At 41.0% G+C, this 19,512-nt stretch overlaps 1 protein-coding gene across 1 annotated transcript in view; it reads right to left on the bottom strand.

The window, feature by feature from the left end:
* Positions 1–19,512, bottom strand: part of LOC127424525 (transmembrane protein 132D-like) — a 58,749-nt gene continuing 39,237 nt past the window's right edge. Inside the window, exons 6-9 of the mRNA XM_051669841.1 lie at positions 13,411–13,616; positions 11,602–11,791; positions 11,313–11,504; positions 1–10,455 (exon numbers count right to left, since the gene is read on the bottom strand). Coding sequence (XP_051525801.1) covers positions 9,034–10,455; positions 11,313–11,504; positions 11,602–11,791; positions 13,411–13,616 — 2,010 coding nt within the window. The 3' untranslated portion in view covers positions 1–9,033. The remainder of the gene's footprint in view (positions 10,456–11,312; positions 11,505–11,601; positions 11,792–13,410; positions 13,617–19,512) is intronic.

Raw genomic sequence — 19,512 nt, 5'->3', positions numbered from 1 at the left:
ACTAAAAACTTAACATGGAATGCTGTACACCAACAACTATACATTCACAATACTCAACAATGGCAAATACTTGGACTTGGGAGAACACATGACAGTGATAACCAATGAACACACAGAACTTAAACAAGATAACGAGACTGCTAACAAGCTAATGAAACAATGAACCAATGGAGACAAGACACAAGAACATTGGAAACACATGACAAGATCAAATGACAATGAAACTGCAACAAACATGGTAATTATTTTTATTACCAAAATAAAAGACATGAACAAAAACACTTAAAACCATGACAAGTGTTGGGTAACATTACTTTTAAAAGTAATTTGTTAGAATATTGTGTTACTCCTTAAAGTAACTTTTTTTTTTTATTAACTTTTTTTTTCACAGACACTTTCTTTTCTACTATGCTATGCATTCCATACAAATAAGCCATGCACTGCATACAAGAGACATTACAGGTCATGCTAGCTACTGTACAACACACATGTCAAAACAACATAGTAAACAAACAGATATTTAGAAAGTCTACAATCAGTAGGTCTTCATGTCATATTTACAATAAAGAATCAATAACATAAGCATGATTTGTTTTTCTTTCAACATGGCAGCCAATGTGAATAAAGAAGAATAACCACTGTCTTACCCAAAGCAGCAAAGTCCAACACTTGAACCTGCATCATATACGTCATCATGTGCTTTTCACATCCCATTTTCCCAGTTACGGGTAGCTGTCCATGCATACAGTAAGTCAGTGAATTGAGCAAGTATTTCACCCTGTATATCATGTCCAGTGGAAGACTATAGTTTTATAATCCCTCTGCCTAAAGAAATATACTGATTTTTTAATGCAGTGTGTATTTACAAATTAATGTTAAATGCTTTAACATGGAGCAATTTGGATGCCAACTGATCCTAGAGCAGTGGTAATGGGCAGTTTTAAAACAAAGCTATTCGGAATTTTGGATGCACAAACAGTCAGCAATCATTCCACATTGTATGTAACTGTATAATCATGCCGTGACCACGGGAAGACTTCTCCGTTTACATACTTTTAAATGCAGCGTACATGAATCAGTCACGAAAAAAGCAAAGTTTCACTTACAACATTTCTTAGTTCTAGGTGTGATTGTCTTGACAACGGAAAAGGTTTTGATGGCTGCACATGCAAGCTCCAGCGCACAACATATCCACGGCTGCAAATGATGAGTACAACTGGATTCCACTGAAGCGTTCAGATTTACATTCCTTTAACAGCAATATTTTGCAGTTTTTAAAACATAAATCTCAAAGTGGGCTAAAAGAAGACTTATTGTGCTCTGTCCATCACTGATAAGCTTGGCTCATATGCTCTAGAACTACAATACCCATCATGTGCACACATACTACAACATCATTGTCTATGCATCTCTAGTAGGCAAGCCTCACACTCTATAAAACTACGCCCATCATGTACTATGTCTCCTCCCCAAAGTTTGCACACTTTTACTCCTGATTTCTCGCAATACGGAAAGTAGAGGTGTATAAAAGCAACGCGTTACTTTATTTAAAAAGTAACTCCGATTTTATGGTCTAAAATAAAAAATAAATAAATAAAAAAAATATTGCTTTACTCGTTAAGTAATTTGATTATGTAATGCACGTTAGTATATATATACATTTGTGCTCAGAAGTTTGCATACCCTGGCAGAAATTGTGAAATGTGACTGATCATGCAAAAAAAATCTGTCTTTTATTTAAGGATAGTGATCATATGAAGCCATTTATCATCACATAGTTGTTTGGCTCCTTTTTTAAATCATAATGATAACAGAAATCACCCAAATGGCCCTGATCAAAAGTTTACATACCCTTGAACATTTGGCCTTGTTACAGACACACAAGGTGACACACACAGGTTTAAATGGCAATTAAAGGTTAATTTCCCACACCTGTGGCTTTTAAAATTGCAATTAGTGCCTGTGTATAAATAGTCAATGAGTTTGTTAGCTCTCACGTGGATGCACTGAGCAGGCTAGATACTGAGCCATGGGGAGCAGTAAAGAAGTGTCAAAAGACCTGCGTAACAAGGTAATGGAACTTTATAAAGATGGAAAAGGATATAAAAAGATATCCAAAGCCTTGAAAATGTCAGTCAGTACTGTTCAATTACTTATTAAGAAGTGGAAAATTTGGGGATCTCTTGATACCAAGCCAAGGTCAGGTAGACCAAGAAAGTTTTCAGCCACAACTGGCAGAAGAATTGTTTGGGATACAAAGAAAAACCCACAGGTAACCTCAGGAGAAATACAGGCTGCTCTGGAAAAAGATGTTGTGGTTGTTTCAAGGAGCACAATACGACAATATTTTAACAAAAATTAGCTGCATGGTTGAGTTGCCAGAAAGAAGCCTTTACTGCGTGAATGCCACAAAAAAGCCCGGTTACAATATGCCCGACAACACCTTGACACGCCTCACAGCTTCTGGCCCACTGTAATTTGGAATGACGAGACCAAAATAGAGCTTTATGGTCACAACCATAAGCGCTATGTTTGGAGAGGGGTCAACAAGGCCTATAGTGAAAAGAATACCATCCCCACTGTGAAGCATGGTGGTGGCTCACTGATGTTTTGAGGGTGTATGAGCTCTAAAGGCACAGGGAATCTTGTGAAAATTGATGGCAAATGAATGCAGCATGTTATCAGAAAATACTGGCAGACAATTTGCATTCTTCTGCACGAAAGCTACGCATGGGATGCTCTTGGACTTTTTGGACAATGCGACTGCATTGGCACATCAACTGCCTCGAGTTGTTGGCAATTCTGCTCGCCCTACGGAGGTTCCGGCCATTGATCCAGGGCAAGCACGTGTTAGTTCGGACAGACAACACGGCAACGGTAGCATATGTCATCCACCAAGGCGGTCTGCACTCTCGTTGTATGTCACAACTCGCCCGCCGTCTCCTCCTCTGGAGTCAGCAGCACTTTAAGTCGCTGCGAGCCACTCACATCCCGGGCAACCTCAACACTACAGCGGACACGCTGTCATGGCAGGTTACCCTCTGGGGAGACTGGAGACTCCACCCTCAGGTGGTCCGGATGATTTGGAGTCGATTCGGATAGGCACAGGTGGACCTGTTCGCCTCCCAAGAATCCTCCCACTGCCCGCTCTGGTACGCCTTCATTGAGGCTCCCCTCGGCATAGACGCGCTGGGACAGAGCTGGCCCCCTGGCCTACGCAAATATGCGTTTCCCCCAGTGAGCCTACTTGCACAGACCCTGTGCAAGTTCAGGGAGGACGAGGAGCAGGTCATCCTGGTAGCACCCTACTGGCCCACCCAGACATGGTTCTCGGACATCATGCTCCTCGCGACAGCTCCCCCCTGGCAAATTCCCCTGAGGAAGGACCTTCTTTCTCAGGGAGGGGGCACCCTCTGGCACCCATGACCAGACATCTGGAATCTCCATGTCTGGCCCCTGGACGGGATGCGGAAGACCTAAGCACCTGCGGTGGTAGACACGATCACTCAGGCTAGGGCCCCCTCTACGAGAGGCATGTATGCCTTTAAGTGGCGTCTGTTCGGATCAGTGCTTTCCTTCCTGCAGGAGAGGTTGGAAGGGAGGCTGTCCCCTTCCACCTTGAAGTTGTACGTTGCTGCCATAGCAGCACACCACAACGCAGTCGACGGTAAGTCCTTAGGGAAGCATGACCTGATCATCAGGTTCCTAAGAGGCGCCAGGAGGCTGAATCCCTCCAGACCGCGCCTCGTTCCCTCATGGGACCTCTCTGTAGTTCTTCAGGGTCTACAGAGAGCCCCCTTTGTGCCTTTGCAGTCAGCCAAGTCAGCACTCATTGACGCCATAACTATGGCATATCACGCCCAGGACATGCCGCCCCGGGTAGGGCTACGAGCTCATTCTACCAGGGGTGTAGCGGCTTCCTGGACTCTGGCCAGGGGTGCCTCTCTAACAGACATTTGCAGAGCAGCGGGCTGGGCAACACCCAACACCTTTGCAAGGTTCTACAACCTCTGGGTGAAACCGGTTTCATCCCAGGTAGTGGCACGCAACACAAGTGGATAAGCCCGGGATAGCCGGCCGGGTGTATCGCTTGCACATAGTGCCTTCCACCTCCTTTTGAGCTCAAGACGTGCGCCATTAATTCCCAGTAGTGTTCACAAGTTTGTTCCCTGGTTGACTTCCTCCGAGCCTTGTGGCAGTCGAGTTTTCGGAGAGATTCGCTGCCGGCCCAGTACACGTCCTAACTAAGAGTCCTGTTCTGGGGTAGGTGCTCCGCATGTGGTGGTTCCCTGTAAGGCTAACCCAATGCGATATATATCTTCCGCTAATTCGTTTCCCTGTTGGCAAACTGCGTCTTCCTTGGGCAGAGCCCCTCTGCCCCAGTCTCCATGTCTGTAGTAACTCCTCCCCCATTGGGCAGGATCTACCTTGAAGACTCTCCACATGGTTGGAAAGACCATGTGATGTATCCTTCCACTTAAATATCCCCCCATCTCTTTGGGCGAGGTGTGGTCTCCGCTGTGTCTTCCCCTTGGGAGGGACACCCCCCGACTAGACCTGGCGGCCCAGTCGGATAATCCCCCTTCTTTTTTAGGGAGTGGAAAAAAGAGAAGGGGAAAAGAGGGCACGACTGGGTTAAGCCTGTCTCTATCTCTTGGGTAGTCAACTTGTCCCCAAAAAGGGCCGTTCGACACTCATAAATATGTTGGGGGAGGTTACGTGTCGACCTGGTGTGCTGGCTATGAGGCACACAGTAGTCTGCCCACCACAAACCACCAGTTCACGTAACACAGTTCGGCCAACTGTGGCGTTTCATATAGGGACCCCTAGTGTCACTACATCGACACAACGTCTAGTGAGTGACAGATAGGAAATGTCATGGTTACTTGTGGAACGAGACATTGTGTCCCTCCTGCCACAATGCTGAACTACCCGCTGAAATGGCCGGACCTTATATCGGCTCCTCAGCATAAAACCTGAATGAGTGGTTCCATACCAGCTCCTTTTATACCCGTATGTCCGGGGGAGTGGCATGCAAATACCACTCGCCAATTTTCATTGGCCTTTTATCAAAGACCAGAGGTGTCTCGGGCTCCCAAGAGTGACCCCTAGTGTCACTACATCGACACGTCTTGTTCCCTCCATCAGGGAACAGAGGTTACACAAGTAACCAGACGTTTTCCCTTTGAATTAAGTTTATTTTTCATACCCCATTGTCAAACTGTTTTTTCTTGTTTTAAGCATTTATCTTACTAGATCTGGTTAGATTTCTCTCAAAACAAGACTTAAAATCTTAAGGAAATTTGCTTGTCAAGTAAAAAAATCAAGGTATAATAATGTTTAGATAATTTTACTGGGAAACAAGAAAAGAATTATTGTCTTAAAAATCCTTTTTTTGCAGTGGAGATGTGTAGCATGCTCAGATTGGAAGGGTTTGATCAACCTGAAGTTATACAGAGCAAATCTGTATAATGGAATCTGCATTATAACCAGAAAAAATGGTCAGTTATAAAGTATAGCAGTCATTAAACAAAAATATTTGACTGCAGAATGCAGCCACATATTCCAAAGAGATGTCTTATAGCTCCTGTTATAATAGAGTATATGCTCTGGCTTGTCTCAGCGCTAGGAGCTCTTGTATAAGATCTTCAGTCTCTTGCTAAATACAACGGACCAATAAATTGTTACATGGATGAAATGTACTTGCACTACACTCTAGGCAAGTCTCCGACAAATGCAGTCATTTGTACTCTGATTTCATTATGGTATTGTGTCAAGGGCTGAGGTCTCATGTTGTGGACGACTCTTTCATTTCACACTAAAACTGTTTCACTTGCATTTTTCTCTTGGCTTTTGGTATCCTGCTGAGCTGAAAGTGAAGTTACATCCTGCCTATCTCATCAGCAAGAGGCCAACTTCAACATGACTCTCATTATACCCGTGGACAAGAGAAAATCGCAGGGGGTCAATGGGAGCTGAAGGTCTTTTAAGTCAGATTGAAAGGAGGCAATGTCACACATGCACTTGTGATGAAGATATGGCCGCTTTGTAAATCATGGCCTTTGGGTCTCAACTATGTGGAAAAAAACAAAAAAGACCATAAGTTAGGTCATAATTTAGTTTTTCATGGCCATTTTCCACCCTTAAATTGAAACCCGTGAATTTTTTTGTTGATGGACTTTTAAGACTGTTGTGTAAATGCCCACTTCACATGTGAATGAATAGCAGCGCTTTGCTACTCTTACTCATGGGCTGCATGCTTGCTGTTGAGTTCAATATAGTTTGCCCTGCCCCATCCTTCAAAAACAGTCTCTTTGCAAAGCCTGCATTAAATGTGACAGGTTAACAAAATAAATCTGTGCTGAAATGTGCTGCACAAACTGTTAAGATCAGACTGAAATGATCAGGGACCTTGTTAAAACATAAACCCAGAACAAGTTGTTTTTCCAGTTTAATTTCAATAAATGGTCTTTTTGGACTGTGAAGGAAGATTTGAGTTGTTTTATTATGTTTTCATAGTACAGTGAACACTTTATTTTAAAGGAATCTCTGTTAACAACAGTCCCAAATCACTTAGGTGGTGTGGTCATAATGGGAACATAGGATCTATCTGCTGTCCCTAGAAGCCCTCAACAGGAAACCCTCCACACTGGGTATAATTTCTTCATATTTTCCAATTTATCTCCCTGATCTTGAGAAGACAGCAGTGTTTGCATCTCTTAAACATTTAGACTTGGAATGAGAATGTGCAATAGTCAAGATACAGAGGAAGCTGACTGGCACAGCACATTGAGACTGGACAGCTGCCACAATTAATTGGAGATGTCGAAGTATAAATGAGTAGTTATTTGCCATTGTTCGGAAGTGACCTTCCATTTCAGAAATGTGAGTGACATTAAGGATGTCATTAAGAATCACTGTTGCCTAAATCCAAAGTAAATCTAACAACCATAACTCAAGAGGAAGGGGCCACTGGAAATTAAAAAACTTTCAGCCTTGACATCTTAAGCCTTAACATACTGTTCAATGTTCTTGTTTCTGCAGGAATTTGTAAGTATGTCCAAGAAACTTCTGGATGATCGCAAGCTCCAGGAATGAGTGGTGAGAAATGGAAAGAATTACATTGCAACATGCCACAACCCAATGAAAGTGAGAGCAGCCTACCAACAGTTGGTAAAGACACTTCATTGATGGTGCAATGGGATCATTGTTTGTCCCAAGTCTTTTACAACTTAAGAGACTTATGCTCTTACTTAATAGAGATTATGAGTAGGCAAATGTATTTTTCATTTGAAAATTCAAGCCTCTGCAAAGACTGCCAAGATAATTGTGGCCTTTGTGTCTGGAATAGGATAAACAAGAAAATTTTATTTTGTTATGGTTTTCAGCAACCACACAGGGTTATACTGATTACTTATGTAGTACCAGGAATGAAAGGGACATTTAAGTTTTTACTGTACTTTATTTTTACTAGCTTTAACATTTTTAAAACATTTTAAGGCCAGTCCAAAAGAATAAAGGGAAGCTTTTATCTTAAATCAGCCATAAGCTGATTAAGTTGCCAAAAACCGGTGAAAATAATGTGGCAATCTATTTCAAATGCTCATATATATTTACACCGTGAATGCATTTGTCATATCAGATTACTGGCATCATCATTGTACAGGTTAAACCTCTGATTCCATGAAAAAGCATACTTTTCAATAGCCCAAATGAGGAACAGTGTTGCTGTCTTTACTATAAATGTAACATAAGATTGTTCTACTGGACACTTTTGCTCTGCTTTGAATTTAATTTCTCTCTAAAAAGCATCTTTATTTAAGGGTTTATTTATTGGAGGTTTTGCTATAACTTGCATGATAAAATATTTATTCTGTTAAAGGTTGTGTAGCTAAGACAGTAGTATTTGTATTTTAAACATTATTTTCATAATGTACCTGCACTTTTAATTTTATAAATGTCTCAATTAAATTAAATATAAACATTTGCATTTAACACATTTGGAATTTGTGATATTTTAAAGCTAGAATAGCGGAATATCTAAAGGTACGCTTTTTGGTGGTGGTCTAACAGTTCCAGTAAGTGATTCTAAAGTCATTGTTTTCATCCTAATTTTAGGTGATTTGGAAACTGACAAGTCATCTGGATCATAATCTGTTTTTACACAGTATAAAACACAAAGGCTTATAACAACTGGTTGAACTGAAATGTAGATGCACTACGTATGTATATAAGCAGTGCTATTCATTTTCACTTATCTGCACATTTGGATTTACCTCAAAATCTTTTACTAACATGAAAGCCTGTCATACCAATATTGCTTAATGCAATTTAAATATTTAAAGATTAAATATTACAAAACATAAAAATTCACCTTTCATTTCTAATCAAATTAAATCTAATGGCTTCTGCATCGTAGCACATACCACTGAACACATGACCTCGTCTTTTTGTAAAACAAAACCATTCAAATTAGACTGTACATACAAATGCAGGGTGGTAAAATATTTTTAAACAAAGTGAACTTTATCTACTACATTAATCACATGCACTTTTGTATAAAAAACGGAAAGATGAAGTAACAAACAAAAAGTCGACTGTGACTTCTTACAGTGGATTAAAAATTATAGTTCAATAGTGTGCAATCCGAGTGTTTGGTTTAAGTGAAAGATTGACAATTTTCTCTTTTAAATCTTTCTTTTTTGAAATCTCGTTAAATTCCCCAAATGAAAACTCATCAAGGAACATGAAAATTGAACTTGGCTATCCACCTCAAGGTGGTTTGTGTGTGGTGCTGCCTAAAAAAAGACTCCCCATTTTATAATGCTTCGTAATAAGACAGAATACATCTTGTAGGCCTAAGCCTAATAATAAAGAAAATAAGTCACAACCTTGACCATTTGAGAGTCATGAAGCTGTACCGATTGTCTTGACCTTAATTATGTGCTTTATCCAGAACAAAGAAGGCATTTAGGTGACCTTTTAGAGATGTACTCTATGGGTGCATCATTTAGGCTGCATTTGCACCAGCAATCACAGTAGTTCCAAGGACTCAGCAGCTGACACCTCAGGTGTCATGCAATTGTCCTCCTTGCCCACCCAATTAATGCCATTACAGTTATCTTGGGGTATTATTTTGGGAGAATTTTGTCTGTCCAAGGATGTGAAGGTGGTGAACTGGACCCTCTTCCTCTTACTTGTGGGTGAGTGTAAGGACTCACTTCTGATTGGTTTTACTCTAAGGGTTCCTACACACCCAGCACTAGAGTCAGTTGACACTGAAGACTCCTGGCAGGAAGTCTTTCGAGTGTGAGTTCCGCAAGGTTCTGTACTTGGTCCAGTGTCGATTACAGCAGTGTTGTGAGCTTCCTGCTGTAATGGGCTTCCAGTGACATTCATAATTAGCTCAGCATCAATTCCCAGCAATACCCAGTCATGTCGATGACCAGTGTGCTCGGAAACTTGAGTGGGAGTCTGCTTATGCCGAAATTTAGCTAAGTATGACACACAGTTGACCATAAATGCTATGATCGCCAAGCAGAAGACACCAAGTAAAGCGTACATCCCTATTTCCAAGTCTGTTAGAGGCCGGTTAGATAGTGGTCCCTCAATACCATCATCATCATCTTCATAGTCATTGTTTTTTGCCTCTTGATTGGGTATTTCCACTTGTGGAGAGTAGTTATTGTAGTTCACTAAGTTCCCAGAAGTTTTTCCAGTGCTTAACATTGAGCCCTCAGGAACCTCATTACTATTCCAAGAAATTCCTGTGCCACCATCGCTACTTGCTTTACCCGTACTAAAGAAATTTCCACTCTTTAAAATATTCCCTAGTTTACTGACTCCGGCAGAAGCATCTGAATAGACGTTAGCACGTCCCATTCCCAAATCATTCGCAATGCTACCAGCGGTTGAGTGTCGTGCTGTCGACTTGGCTGTGGTGGTGATCTTTATCAAGGCACTTTCCAATTTCTCAGACTCTGAACTGCTGCTTGGAACCTGTTCTGGCTGCAGCATCTTCTTCTTAGTGTAAAATCCTTCTCCTTCAGTACCACGTTCACCACTGATATCTGTCCCAGTGACACCAGCAAATAGTCCTGTGCTGCCTGAGCTGCTTCCAGTAGTGTTTGTAACACTGTTGATGCAATTATTGTTGATACTACTGTTTTCAGGACATCTACTGTTTGTCTGGAACTTCACCGTTAAGCTGCCACTGCCGACAGCTAAAGTGCTTTTGCGCTTGGATTTTTGACAGACCTCACAAATGGTCATCTCGGCTCTCACTAGTGCTCCTTGGCCTTCACCTTCTGCCACAACACTAATAGGCGAGTCCTGCACAGAGATCACGCCCTCATCCAGTGATGTCACAATCAGGCGGTAGTGAGTAGAGTCATAAATATCCAAAGGGGTGAGGGAGCCATCGCTAAATTGAAGCCAAGAGCTCAACACTGCCTCCTGAAACAAGAGAATAAAGTTATTAAGAATCTTGAACTATTTGAGTTTGTACATGCGTGGATTCTTCCACAGTTTAGGACACTTGCACACTAGAGAAAGCTCTGCATTTGACAGACTGAAATTTTGAGGGTTTGGAAAGAGCAGTGTCAGTTTGAAATCAAATTCGAATTGATTCATCAAATTGAAATTCAAATAACACAGCGGGTGCCACTTCTTGGATCAGATTGTGCATTGCAGAGAAAGTTAAAAAATAAAGTTTTCCCATTTACATGCACTGTTTAAGTGCCGTACTTTTTACTATCGTATACATGTGGATCCGTCAGTAAGCACCCTATATCGTTTGTTATCCAGGTGTGTTCCACGCACGCGCACTCTTCAAACACCCATCAGAACGGCGCTTATGCATTTACATGACCACATTAAGCTGTTTTCTCTGAGAGAAATCTAGGTGTGTTAAACCACTTTCTCTTTACCTTAAACATTGTAAGGAAATCAGCGTTCTTGTTTACATGACATTTCAGAACACCGCTAAAACCCTGGAATAAACCGTTTTCTTAAGTGCATGTAAATGTGGTCATTAAATGTTAAAAATGTCTCAACTTTTGGTCTCATGACCCTCACATTTTTCTTAGTCTTTGTGATGTACCATCCCCATTGAAACACTCAAAAAAATATTCAACACGACTGGATGCCCACACACTAGAGTTTACAAGAGTTAAGAACGCTGTGAATTCAATCACAGCGTTCTTAACTCTAGTAAACTCTAGTGTGTTGGCATCCAGTTGTGTTGAATATTTTGGGACTGATATATTATATATAGTATATATGACACCTTGTGTGGTTGGATGATAAATTACCTGTTCAGGATAGCCAAGCACTTCCTGTGTGGTCGCAGTAGCGCTAATGACACGGTTACTCCCTGTGCTGAGCTGCAGGCTAAGAGTGAGGCCACTGACCAACTGCAGCCCCAGTTCAGTGATGGTCACTCTATCATCCAAAACCCTCACGGTCTTTTCTGCCAGTACAGCATCTGACAGAGGGGAAAGCACCTGAAAAGGGAGACACCTGGTAAACAAGGATTCCGTTCATGAGATCCACTACAGTTATCTTGTTGTGAGGCCAAAACTCTTGACCATTTAATTTGACCTTTATTGATGTGGTGCCCACATCTAGTCCTGAAAGCACCCTGCCTGCCTGCAGATGGGCAATGTTAGCATCATCCACCTTCAGGAAGTACCGCACAAGCTTGGTCACATCCACCTGCCAGTCAGAGCCCAGGAAAATGTCATGTGTCTCCCGACACACCATACCTCTTCTCCCATACATTCCCTTGCATCTGTATATAACAGATTTGTATTTGTACATACGTATATATATATATATATATATATATATAGTCTTATTGTGTATTTCTATATACACTTATATTATCTATTCACTTTTTATTTTTATTCCATTTTTTTATTTTTTATTATTGTTTGTGCCCTGGAAGCTTCTGTCACCAAGACAAATTCCTTGTATGTGTAAGCATACTTGGCAATAAAGCTCATTCTGATTCTGATTCGAACTTCACCAGACAATGCAGATACATCGCGATCGGTTAACCCACGAGTAATGTTCGATTCATAAAAGCATGACAAGCAATATAAGCTTCAACGACCCTACCAGAAAACATATCCAAGCATTATAGCAGATAAGCAGCTTTATCAAATGGATAACAGATAAACATCCATCTAGACTGCAACGATGCTGTCCTGAACTGTGTGAGTGTTACTGAACTAAACTGAACAGCGTAGTTAGTTTCTCCAGCCGGAACATGAGACAGCTGGCACTTCTTTCATGTGTGTGCGGACATGACGTAATGACGCAAGGATGCATGTCATAAACCAGCGATTTTGCGCCAAATCGAACCCAACAGCTCAAAATTCTAATCATTTTAATAGGCTTACAGTAGTGATTCGGGGTAAGGTAAGGACATTGTTTTGAACACTGTTTGTTGATGTACTCAATAAATAATGCAGCTTTAAATCTTTAATTTGGGAGTTTAATTAGCAAGTGTTAAACAATTAAACCGATAATATGGTTTTAAAAACATGGTATCTGTAGAGAAACCAGCCTTCTTGGATCAGTTCTTTGTGTGCATCTTAACATTCAGCACAAGTCAATCTTTCACATACTTTATTTTTCCCTATTCAACAAACTGGAAGTAGCAACTCAGACTTATTTCAGTGCACAAACTCCTTTATACCCACACACTGTTATAATAACAATGACCTAGTTTACATGCATCCAAGAAGATTTTGATATTAAGATAATCAGAATTTGGTCGTGTTCTGATTATGTACGTGTTATTTATACATGCTTTCCAGATTGCCTTCAATGTAGCCAATATTTCTGATTCTAAACATCCCAATAAGACAGCAGGCATATGCATGAATAAACTGGGATTTTGGGTCATGTACGCACCTTATTCAGAATATCCACTTTTAAAAAATATTAATTTATCTCTGTGCATAGTCAAATGAAAGTAATTCTTTAAATAAAGCAATAGAAGAGAAAAGTTTTTTGTAGTGAAGATATTTTTCCCAAATATTTATAGAAATCAGCATAATATACAGACTAACAAAAGCGCTGTAACAGCCTTGTGATCTACATTTGTAATTTACTACTCTCGCATGAGCAACTGTCAAAGACATGAATGTAAATTAATGATTTTATTGAATGACTCTGCAGAAATACAAAGATGCAGTGTAATAAATGTCTAGAGCGAGCATCCCCAGTATTTCCAGAATAAAAATAAGGAAAAGAATGTGCATGCGTTAGATTATTCGGAATATGCTGATTACATGTATACTGGAATATTCCTATAGTCTTTTTGAGAATAAAGGTTTAACCAGAATATAGACCTTAATCTGAAAGTGATATGCATGTAAACATGGTGAATGTTTAACATACCTTTTGGTGGACATGATGGGAATCCTCCAGCTCTTGATTTGACTTAGTTCTGTATCAGACAACTCGATGTCCAATGGAAGACGAGGAAACCATACCTTCATTTCCAGCTGGGCGCTCAGGTAACTGTAGGTGAAGTTCACCAGCATCCGCAATCGTCCCTGGGTTTCTTTTCCATTTACATAGACAAAGTCGCATCTGTCAGATACCTGAGGACACCAAAAAAAAAAAAAAAATCATGTTTTTCTCAACACAAAGCAAGCAGGCTGTTCACATTGATGTTTCCATGTTTTAGCTGATTTGTATGGAATTTTGACTAAGAGGATTTGTTTGCGCATAGCCCCAGTACAAACATGCATTTTTGGGATAAAATATAATTTGGGTTCAATTCAGATCAGCATTTACAAGTGCATAACTATTTAAGATTTAAGCTGTTTTTAGTAGTAATTTACTGCCTCTACTAATAAACTCAACTTCCACATGAAATTTACTATGTAAAAAAAAAAATTCTACATAAAATCCAATGAATCTCCTTTGATCAGTAGGAAACTACAGGACGGAAGCTACAGCATTTGGTGGGTCTGAGTATCGTTTGTTATTTATTTAAAAGTGACATTAATACTAATAATGATTATGTTAAATGATATCCATTATAATATGTGAGACAAACAATAAAATGGACTCATGCCAGGTTTGGTTTGGGAAACACTGATCTACTGTACCATTTGTACATTTCCATGCTGACCTGACTGTACATGAAGGTCGTATAGCAAATACGGGTAATGAACCTAAACACTAACCTCTAGGTCAAAACCATAATCTTACACAATTATTCAAATTTACACTGAGCAACGAATGGTGGTAAACTACACATTAAATCAGACTAGTGGTTTTTCCTTGCTTGCTTCATGGCCATTCCGCTGCATTAGAATTTCTAATGTAACCTTTGCACGTTTACTGTCACTTTTGAAATATAACGCATGACTTTGGTAGTCTCAAAGACACGTAAAAGTTCAGCATGGGCATATCAAATGCATGCAGTGAAATTATTAAATCAATTGGATAATTTATGATGCAATTAAATTTCAATAAGATTTAAGAAGGCAGATAGAGGTGACTTTGACCGATATCCTGGTGTGGAATAGCAAGTAAGCACAACATAAACACATTAGAGTGTAGGCTAAGTATGTATATGAGTTGGTTTCTGTGTATATAGTGTATGTAATGTCTCTATATCTTGATATGAACTATGGGACTCTTTAATGCCTGATTGGCAGTTGAACGCTTGCTCACAAACATTGTTTAAATGGATGGTAGATATCCTGTTTATCAGTGCATAAGATGTCATAATCCATACTATTTATGGTCTTTATCCTATTAGCAATGAAAAGTAGATTAAATATGTTTGCACTTGTAAGATCATGGGCTCACAGCAGTCAAAAGCATATATTTGTTTATTATAATCTTATATATATCTTATAAAATGTAATAGAAAGAATATGTATGTATACATTAAGATTTATCCTTCGATAAAGCCCATCATATAAAATGTAATAGAAAACATATGTATGTATACATTAAAGTTTATCCTTCGATGAATATCATCAGCCTGTCCTCTATAGGACATTAAATTCAATAGATTAAAGTTTGGTCCAGTTATTTTTAGAGGGTCTGATATTTTCTGATTCTCTGATCTGTTATAAATACACTATATGGCTAAAAGTATGTGGGCATCCCAACATCACACCCACATGTACTTTTTGAGCATTTAATCTCAAAACCATGGCCGGTCTAACAGCTTCCACTCTTCTGGGAAGGCTTTCCACTAGATGTTGGAACATTGCAATGGGGATTTGATTTTGTTCAGACACAAGAGCATCAGTGAGGTCAATCACCGATGCTGGGTGATGGGGCCTGGCATGCAGTCTGCATTTAAATTTATCCCAAAGGTTTTCAATGGGGTTCAGATGGCTTTATGCAGGCCAGTCAAGTTTTCAACACCAGACTAGGGCTGGGCAATAGGACATTGTTATCGGATATCGACGATGTCTTACAAAGTTCCCAATGCCGATTGTGACACAATTGACAGACGACGATCGATGATCGGGAAATGGCAAAACCATGGATCTGGGAAGTCGCCAAATATATTAAAGATGTCTCGGAGTGACACATGACAAGAAATGCTGTTCGTCACAAAGACACGCTCTTGAAGAAACACACTTTATTATATTTTTAAAAACAGACAAACGACAAGCGGTCAATGCTTGTGTCTCATTCGCTGTATGTTCAGAGTTGTGCAGGATGTATCTTGACCTACATCCTGAGGCACGTTGTCATTCCCAACCGGACCCCTGCCATCTTGCTCTTGAGAGTCATCAGACGCGTGTGAACATCAGTGCTTTTTAATGTCCCCACAGGCTGACGATTTTGAATTCTTTGACATCCTACATTTCCAGCGCAGTTTAACAATCAAAACTAAATTAGTTCTCACAGAGTAATGTTGATTGAAAGGATAACTGTAGTAAAGTGTAGCTGAGAATGCCACTAGGCTGCTTCCACTGGCATAGCGTCACGTAACTCCATCAAACCGTTTTCTTAAGTGCATGCCCTAGTGCAAAAATAATATACTTAAGCACACTTTATTCTTGGGTGCTTCAGTATACAAAAGTGTATTTTTGGCAGACAATAAATTGTAGATGGAAACGAGCACCTAACCAGTGTACTTTCTTAAAGTACACTACTGTAGCGCAGAGGAGGGCGGGGCTGGGCGGAATGACAGACGCCCGGACCCCAATCAGCCTGATGAGGCGAGCGAGGGATAAAGGCGTCCGAAGACGGCAGCTCGAGAGAGAGAGAGAGAATTATGGGCAGCTGCCCAGTATGTGTTTGTGTGTCTTTTTATTTAATTAAATATTATTTATATTGTTAAGCCGGTTCTCGCCTCCTCCTTTCCCTTGTACCCCCTTTACATTGGTGCCGAAACCCGGGAGGGAGGAGGGATGCCCGTCGTAGAGTCCTCGACACTGCCGTCCACCCAGGGGAGCGCCGCTGCCATCCGCCGGGGGACGGAGTAGCCCGACTGCCCGGACGCGGGGAAAGGCCGCCGTCCACGAGGCGAGGAGGGATGGGACTCCCCGACCGCCTGGAGCAATGGAGTCGCTGCCAGGGGTGGAGGAGCGTCCCCACGTGCTGCCAGAAAAGCGGAGAGGCGTTCTGTCCACTGGGGGTCAGAGGTTTGACTCCGGTCCGCCCGGGGAGGAGCGCCTGTCGTCCGCCTGAGAGGGTGGAGGAGTGATCGGTGACCACGCGATGGTGCATCAGAGAACCGGCGAGTGAGTTTTTTCTCTCTCTCTCTCGTACTGTCACTCCATGTTGGCCTTTCCCTCGCCTTTTTTTTTTATGACCTGCCGGCGGCTGGGGGGGGGGGGGGGGGGGTTGTACACCCGGCCTGAGGCAACGCAGGGAGGAGTGTAGCGCGGAGGAGAGCAGAGCTGGGCGGAATGACGGACGCCCGGACCCCAATCAGCCTGATGAGGCGAGCGAGGGATAAAGGCGACCGAAGACGGCAGCTCGAGAGAGAGAGAGAATTATGGGCAGCTGCCCTGTATGTGTTTGTGTGTCTTTTTATTTAATTAAATATTATTTATATTGTTAAGCCGGTTCTCACCTCCTCCTTTCCCTTGTACCCCCTTTACAACTACATTTGAACTAATATACTTCTAATTGCATTTGTAAAAGCTGTCCTACTTTCAAAGTTATCAAAGTTTCTCTGTGTGCATTTGAAGAAAGCTTGAGATAAGTGCAATTGCATAGTACTTTCAATTAGTACATAGATATGTTAATGTATTTGTAGTATACTTATCACAAAATAAATGTATTTTAAAAACAATCTGGTATATTACTTTTTCACTAGGGTGTAAATGTGGTCAGTACCTGGTTTCTATAAGTAGGACTGAACTGTATTGTTTCAAAGACGGTATAAGCACACATTCAAGCATCAAGTGAAAGAGAGGTAAACCTATGACGCCGGGTTCACACATCCTCCGTAAGCAGGGCGGTCGTGTTGGACATTCACATTGGCCACATCTCTTCCGCGAGAAACAGTAACACCTCTGTGCAGAAAATAAAGTTATCTATGGGGTCCTACGCCAAAGTTTTTCTTTAATAAGGTCATAATAAGCTAAGGTTATTGCTGCTTCAAGGACAACAGCGGGCAGTCACGTGCGCTTCATCTTTATCAGCACACTTGGTTGTGATTGGGTAAAGTTTTCACCTATATTCACAGAATGGCAAAATGTCAGTCAGTTTATTAATTCTTTCCTTTAATAAGTTATTTTATTGAGTTTACTTGCATGCAGACATATAAATTGTAGTGTACTATAGGTTTTGTTTGAATCATTTCGATTTGCTTTTGTGTCTTTTCAATAATCTGATTATTTTAGTTTTGTACAGCACCAAAGGCCACTGAGCTCAGTGTGAGCCGCACGGCAAAAATAGGCTGAATGCCAAAACTATTCGCTCACTGCTGCATCTGGGACGCTTCTGGGATGCTTCACCTCACAACTCACGCTTGCAGTGTAAACAGTGTCATCTGTTAATATGGGCAACGAAATGAAAATGCACCGCTCACTCCTCGCTCATGGAGGATGTTTGAACCCGGTGTAAGTTACATTATTGGATTAAGAATCTTAGCAGATACTTCAGACACTTAGGCTTACAAATATCTGATCAGTGAACTCTAAAAAAACACAATGAAGGCTTTAGGGTTTAACTTTGTGAGAATATCACAGGCTGATAAAGATGGTAAATATATTAAGATTGCAACTATAAGCTGACTTATACTTCATATAACCCTGTGAATTATGGGGGATGAAGATATAAATTTATACAGTAGGCCAAATGGCCAGATGGCTGTGAGTTCTGCTTTTGTTACTCCACAGCAAACATACTGGATGTACAGGTGCATCTCAATAAATTAGAATGTCGTGGAAAAGTTCATTTATTTCAGTAAGTCAACTCAAATTGTGAAACTCGTGTATTAAATAAATTCAATGCACACAGACTGAAGTAGTTTAAGTCTTTGGTTCTTTTAATTGTGATGATTTTGGCTCACATTTAACAAAAACCCACCAATTCACTATCTCAACAAATTAGAATACATCATAAGACCAATAAAAAAAACATTTTTAGTGAATTGTTGGCCTTCTGGAAAGTATGTTCATTTACTGTATATGTACTCAATACTTGGTAGGGGCTCCTTTTGCTTTAATTACTGCCTCAATTTGGCGTGGCATGGAGGTGATCAGTTTGTGGCACTGCCGAGGTGGAATGGAAGCCCAGGTTTCTTTGACAGTGGCCTTCAGCTCATCTGCATTTTTTGGTCTCTTGTTTCTCATTTTCCTCTTGACAATACCCCATAGATTCTCTATGGGGTTCAGGTCTGGTGAGTTTGCTGGCCAGTCAAGCACACCAACACCATGGTCATTTAACCAACTTATGGTGCTTTTGGCAGTGTGGGCAGGTGCCAAATCCTGCTGGAAAATGAAATCAGCATCTTTAAAAAGCTGGTCAGCAGAAGGAAGCATGAAGTGCTCCAACATTTCTTGGTAAACGGGTGCAGTGACTTTGGTTTTCAAAAAACACAATGGACCAACACCAGCAGATGACATTGCACCCCAAATCATCACAGACTGTGGAAACTTAACACTGGACTTCAAGCAACTTGGGCTATGAGCTTCTCCACCCTTCCTCCAGACTCTAGGACCTTGGTTTCCAAATGAAATACAAAACTTGCTCTCATCTGAAAAGAGGACTTTGGACCACTGGCAACAGTCCAGTTCTTCTTCTCCTTAGCCCAGGTAAGACGCCTCTGATGTTGTCTGTGGTTCAGGGGCGGCTTAACAAGAGGAATACGACAACTGTAGCCAAATTCCTTGACACGTCTGTGTGTGGTGGCTCTTGATGCCTTGACCCCAGCCTCAGTCCATTCCTTGTGAAGTTCACCCAAATTCTTGAATCGATTTTGCTTGACAATCCTCATAAGGCTGCGGTTCTCTTGGTTGGTTGTGCATCTTTTTCTTCCACACTTTTTCCTTCCACTCAACT

This window comes from Myxocyprinus asiaticus, chromosome 33, assembly GCF_019703515.2.
Source record: "Myxocyprinus asiaticus isolate MX2 ecotype Aquarium Trade chromosome 33, UBuf_Myxa_2, whole genome shotgun sequence".
NCBI lineage: Eukaryota > Metazoa > Chordata > Actinopteri > Cypriniformes > Catostomidae > Myxocyprinus > Myxocyprinus asiaticus.
Note: the sequence above shows the minus strand (reverse complement) of the source record. Positions and strands in the feature narration are given on the sequence as shown.